General features: G+C 39.5%; 2 protein-coding genes across 2 annotated transcripts; both read right to left on the bottom strand.

The window, feature by feature from the left end:
• Positions 1–985: 985 nt before the first annotated feature.
• LOC106792525 (polycomb group protein Psc-like) lies at positions 986–2,505 on the bottom strand. The gene is made up of 4 exons (XM_014758982.1): positions 2,468–2,505; positions 1,876–2,421; positions 1,469–1,709; positions 986–1,252 (listed from the first exon to the last, which is right to left on the bottom strand). The coding sequence occupies exons 1-4, from the start codon at positions 2,503–2,505 to the stop codon at positions 986–988; spliced, it is 1,092 nt and encodes a 363-aa protein (XP_014614468.1).
• An 878-nt stretch (positions 2,506–3,383) lies between these two features.
• LOC106792524 (spore coat protein SP96-like) lies at positions 3,384–4,236 on the bottom strand. The gene is made up of 3 exons (XM_014758981.1): positions 4,198–4,236; positions 4,038–4,136; positions 3,384–3,839 (listed from the first exon to the last, which is right to left on the bottom strand). Exons 1-3 carry the CDS (start codon positions 4,234–4,236, stop codon positions 3,384–3,386), a joined length of 594 nt encoding a protein of 197 aa, XP_014614467.1.
• Between the last annotated feature and the right edge of the window lie 1,677 nt (positions 4,237–5,913).

Below are 5,913 nucleotides of genomic sequence, written 5' to 3'. Positions count from 1 at the left end.
TTTGCATGTGCAGTTTCAGTTGCAATTGCATGTGCATTTGCAGTTGCTGTAGCATGTGAAGTGCAGTTGCATGTGCAGAGGCGGTGTCTGTTTAATTTGCTGTCAAATATTCAGCTGCAGTTGCTTTTTTAGATGCAGTTGCAGTGGCATAAGCATGTGCAGTTTCAGTTGCAGTTGCATGTGCAGAAGCAGTAGTAGTTGCATTTGCATGAGTAGTTGCAATTAAGGTAACATTTGCAGTTTAATTTGCAATTGCAGTTGCAGATTTCGTTGCAGTTGCATGTTAAGTAACATTTGCATATAAGTTTCTGATAAATAACATGTTGCATATGCAGTTGCAGTTGCATGTTCAGTTAAAAATGCAGTTGCAGCTGCATGTGAAGCAGCATTTGCATTTGTAGTTGGCGTTGCAGATAGACTTTAAGTTGCATGTGCAGGTAAAGTATGAGCTGCATGTGCAGTTCATGTTGCAGTTGCATAGGCAGTTGCAGTTGCTAGTGTATTTACAGTTAAATATGCAGTTGCAGTTGCATTAGAAGTTTCAGTGCAGTTTCTGTTTCATGTGCAGTAAAGTTGCCTGTACAGATGGTGTTTTTAGAGTATTTGCAAATGAATATTCAGTTTTAGTGCATTTTTAGATAAAGTGGCAGCTGCAGTTGCATGTGCAGTGCAGTTGCAGTTGTATGTGCCGTTGCAGACTCCGTTGCAGCTGCATGTAAAGTTGCATTTTAATTTGCAGTTGCTGTTGCAGATATAAGTCAAGTAGCATATGCATTTTCAGATTCATTTTCTTGTGCAGTTGCATGTGCAGTAGCAGTCACATTTGCAGTTGTGTGTGCCGTGAAGCTGAATACGATATTTTATTTGCAATTGCATGTCTTTTTGTTGTTGCAGTCGCAGGTGTATGTCTAATGGCAAGTGCAGTTGCATTTGCAGTTTAAGTTAATGTTCTATATGCAGATGCTGTTGCATGTGCAGTTGCAGTTTAATTTGCAAAAGAAGTTGCGGATAAACTTGCATTTGCATGTGCATGCGCTGTAGCAGTAGCAGTTGCGTTAGCATGTGCAGTTGCAGTTGCAGATGCAGTAGCATGCGCACTTTCTGTTTCGTCTGCAGTGGCAAGTGCATTTACAATTGCAGGTATTTGTATATTTAAAGTTGCCAATGCATGAGCTGTTGTAATTACAGTAGCATTTGCAACAACAGTTGCAGTTGCAGTTGCATCTGCAGTTAAAGTTTCAGTGAGAGTAACCTTAGCAAAAGCAGTTTAAATAGCATTTTCGGTTCCCTGTGCAGAAAAATTTACTGTTTTAAAGGCTTGTTTAGCTGCAGGTAAATGTAGAATTTAAGTGGCAGATGCAGATGCATGTTTAGCTGCTGCTAAATTTGTAGTTTTGGTTTCCTATTTTTTTAAAGTGGCAGTTACATATGCAGTTGCAGTTACATATGCAGTTGCAGTGGTAGTTGCATGTGCAGTAGCAGGTGCAATTGTAGTTGTAGTTAAAGTAAGAGTAGCAGTAGCATGTGCAGTTACAGTTGCTTTTGCAGCTTCATTTGCCTTTTTAGTTACGATTTTAGTTAAATTTGCAGATTCAGTTGCATTTGCAGTCTCATGTGGACTTGAAGTTGCTTGTGCATTTGCAGTTAAATATGCAGCTTCATAGCCTTTTTTAGATACAGTGGTAGTCGCCGTTGCATGTTCAGTAAAGCTGCATATGCAGTTTTTATTGCTATTTCATGTACATTTGCAGTTGCATTAGAAGATGTTTGTCTATTTGCATGTGCCGTAGCAGTTGTGGTAGCAGTTGCATGTAGAGTTGCATTTGCAGTTATAGTTGCAGGTCCTGTGGCAGTTGCATGTTGTGTTGTAAATACAGTTTCATGTACATGTGCAGTAGCAATTGCATCTTACGTTGTAGTTGCTTTTTCAGTTGCAGTTGTATTTTTATCTGCAGATGCAATTGTATTTGCATTTGAAGTGGACGAAGCAGGTAAATTTGCATGTGCAGAGTAGTTACATATGCATTTGTAATTTCAATTGCATGTCCAGTTGCATCTGCAGTTGCAGTTTCATCGGCAGCTGCAGTTGCATTTTTATTTGCAGTTGAATATACAGTTGCAGTCACATTTGCAGTTGCATATGAAGTTGCTAGTGTATTTGCGGTAGAGTATGCAGTTGCAGTTTCATATGCAAACTCTAGTTGCATTTGCAGTTTTTGTTGCGTGTGCAGTGTATATGCTTGTGCAGTTTCAGTGTTCGTTTTACGTGCAGTGGCAGCTGCAGGTGCAGTGGCAATTGCATCTTCAGTTGCAGTTGCCTTTTTAATTGCAGTTTTATTTTCATTTGCTGATGCAGTTGTTTTGGCAATTGCAGTTAAAGTAGTAGTTAGATTTGCATTTGCAGAGTAGTTACATAGGAATCTGTAATTGCAATTGCATGTGCGGTTTCAGTCTTAGTTTCATGTGCCGGTAGATTTGCTGTAGCAGCTGCATGTAAAGCAACATTTGCATTTACAGTAAGCGTGGCAGATAGAGATTATGTTGCTTGTGCAGTTAAAGTATCAATTGCATTAGCATTTGCTGTTGCATAGGCAATTTTCCTTTCATTTGCAATTGCAGTTAAGGATAATTTTGCACTTGCATAATATTGTGCAGCTGCAGTAGCAGTTATAGTAGCATTCGCAGTTGCAAGTGCATCTGCTGTTGTAGTTGCCAAAAGAATTGCAGTAGCATATGCAGTAGCTGTTGCATCTGCAGATGCAGTTTCTTCTGCAGTTTCAGGTGCATTTGCAAATTGCAGTAGATAGTGCATTTGAAGTGGCATATGCATGAGCAGTTGTAAATGCATGTGTATGGGCCAATACATCTTTATTTGCTGTTGCTTTTCCAGTTGCAGTTGTATTTTTATCTGCAGATGCAGTAGTATTGGCTTTCGCAGATAGAGTTGTATGTGCCTTTTTAGTTACAGTAGAAGTTGAATTTGCATGTGCAGAGTAGTTACATTTGCAGTTACAGTCGCCTTTTTATTTGCAGTTGTATTTGCATTTGCAGATTAGGTTGCATATTCAGTTGCTGTTGCAGTTGCATTTGCAGTTTTAGTTGCATGTGCAGTAGCGGTTGCATTTGCAATTGTGGTTGCAGGTTCATCTGCAGTTGTAGGTGCAGTAAAATTGGCAGTATATGGGCAGTAGCTGTTTTATCGGCAGCTGTAGTTGCCATTTTAATTACAGTTGTAATTGCATTTGCAAATTTAGTTGAATGTGCACTTGAAGTTGCTTGTGTATTTGCAGTCGAATATGCTGCTGCAGTTGCCTTTTCTGCTGCAGTAGCATGTGCAGTTGTATAAGAAGTGAGACTGCATATGCAGTCTTATATACAATTGCCTATACATTTGTAGTGTCAGTCGCAGATGTGTGTCTAGTGTTATATGCAGTTTCAGTTGCAGTAGCAGATGCATGTAAAGCTGCAGTATCAGTTGCAGTTGCATGTGAAATTGCAGTTGCTTCTACAATTGCATGTGCACTTGCAATTGCCGGTAATAGTGCATTTAAATTAGCATATGCATGTGTTGTTGTAGTTGTATTATCATGTGAAATAGCAGTTGCAGTTGCAGTGAAATAGGCAGATGCAGTTGCATGTGCAGTGGCAGTTGCAGTGAAATGTGCAGACGCAGTTGCATGTGCAGTTGCAGGTAAATTTGCTGTTGCATTTGCATGTGCTTTAGCAGTAGAAGTTGCGTTAGCATGTGCAGTTTTAGTTGTAGTAGCAGTCGCAATTACTGTTGCAGTTATAGTAGCAGTAACATGTGCACTTTCAGTTACGTCTGCAGTTGCTGGTGCCTTGGCAATTGCAGTGAGTAGTGCATTTTAAATTGCATATGCATGAGCTGTTGTTGTCGCAGTGACAAGTGCATTTGCACTGGCAGTTGCAGTAAAAGTTTTTTTTGAAGTTGCTTCTTTAGTTGCAGTTGCAGGTTTATTTGCATTTAACGATGTATGTGCATTTGCAGTTTTAGTTTATTTCGCTGTTTCACGTACAGTTGCAGCTGCATTTGCAGTAGCATGTAAGGTCGAAGTTAAAGTTGCTGTTGCTCTTTCACTTGCAGCAGCAGTTGCATTTTTTTGCAGTGGCAGGGGCTAGTCCAGGTAAATTTGCTAATATTGTTTAAGTTGCAATAGCATGTAGAGATGCTGTTGCTTGTATCGTAGCAGTTGTAGGTTTTAATTGCTGTAGCATGTGTGTTGGCTTGGTGAGTAACCGATAAATGTGCAATTGCGGGAGAATGTCCAGTTTAAGTAGCAGTTGTATTTGATGTTTCATGCGCAGCTGCATCTAAAGATACAGTTGCATTTGCATGTGCAGTAGTAGTGGAAGTTGCAGATAAGGTTGCAGTTGCAGTTGCTGTTGCCTTTGCAGTTAAAAGGGCATGTGCAGTTTTAGTTGCAGTAGCATTGGCAATTGAATTGTTATGTGAAGTAGCATGCAAAGATGCAGATGGTGTTACATTTGTTGTAGTAGTAGCAGATGTTGTAACATGTGCAGTTGCTTGGGCAAAAGCAGTTGCGTGTGTAGTTGCAAGTGCATGTGCAGTTAAAATTGCAGTTACATTTGCATTTGCATGTAGAGTTGTAGTTGCAGTGCGAAGTAAATGTGCAGTTGCAATTGCTAGCGCATTTGCAGTACTATGTGCAGTTTTAGTTACAGCTACTTTTACATGTGCTGTTGAAGGTTCTGCTGCAGTTGCAGTAGCTGATACACGTTCGAGTTCAGGGGGGATGTGCATTTGCGGGTAAAGTTGCAATAGCATTTGCATTTTCTGATGTTGTTGCTGTTGCAGTGGCAGTCTTATGTGCAGTAGAAGTTTAAGAGAAAGTTGCAGTAGCATTTGCTTTAGTAGTTGCAGTTTTGGTAACATGTGCAGTTGCAGTAGTTCTAACAGTTTTAGTTGCATCTGCAGTTGTTATTGCAGTTGCAGTTGCAGTTGCATGTACTGTTGCAAGTACAGTATCATTTGCAGTTGCAGTTGATATTGCAGTTTACTGTGCATTTGCAGCTGCATGTGCTAGTAGCGTAGCAGTTGCTGTGGCATGGTCGGTTGCTAGTGCATGTTCTGTTGCAGTTGACAGTGCATTTATTGTTTTATTTGCAGTCGCAGATACATGTACTTGTGCAGGTGCATGTGCAGTTGCAGGAGCAACTGCAATTGTCGTAGCATGTACCGTGGCATTTTTAGTTGCCATTGCAGTTTTAGTTTCCACTGTATGTGCAGTTGCAGTAGCATTAGCAGTTTCAGTTGCATTTGCAGTAGACGTTGCAGTTGCTATTACGTGTGCATTGTAGAGTTATATGCAGTTGACGTTACCAATGCAAATAAGGATGCAAATAAAAATGCATCATAGCTGTGCATTTGCAACTGCAGGTGCCTTTGCACTTACAGTTGTAGTTGCAGTTTCTGTTTCATGTGCAGTCAGTTGCTGTTGTACTTGCAGCAGCAATTGCTGTTGCAGTTATAGGTAAAGAAGCAGTAGCACATGCATTTGCTAATGCATTGTCTGTTGCTGTTGCATAAGCAGTAGCTGCAGCTGCAACTGTAGATGTTATTGAATGTGATACTGCTGGTGCATTTGCACTTGCAGTTTTAGTTGCATGTGCAAGTGCAGTTAAAGTTGCTGTTGCATTTTTTGTTGCTTACTTTTATTCAAAAAGAAAGATATTTAATAAATTTAATACTTTTATTTAAATAGAAAGAGGCTTGATAAATTAAGTACTTTTATTCAAATAGAAAGAGATTTGATGAGTTGAGTATTTTCATTCAAATGGAAAGAAATTTAATAAGTTATGCACTTTTATTTAAATAGAAAGAGATTTGAAAAGGAAAATACTTTCATTTAAATAAAAAGAGATTTGATGAGT

This window comes from Polistes canadensis, unplaced genomic scaffold, assembly GCF_001313835.1.
Source record: "Polistes canadensis isolate GaletaPanama2010 unplaced genomic scaffold, ASM131383v1 scaffold_458, whole genome shotgun sequence".
In the NCBI taxonomy this organism is placed as follows: domain Eukaryota; kingdom Metazoa; phylum Arthropoda; class Insecta; order Hymenoptera; family Vespidae; genus Polistes; species Polistes canadensis.
Note: the sequence above shows the minus strand (reverse complement) of the source record. Positions and strands in the feature narration are given on the sequence as shown.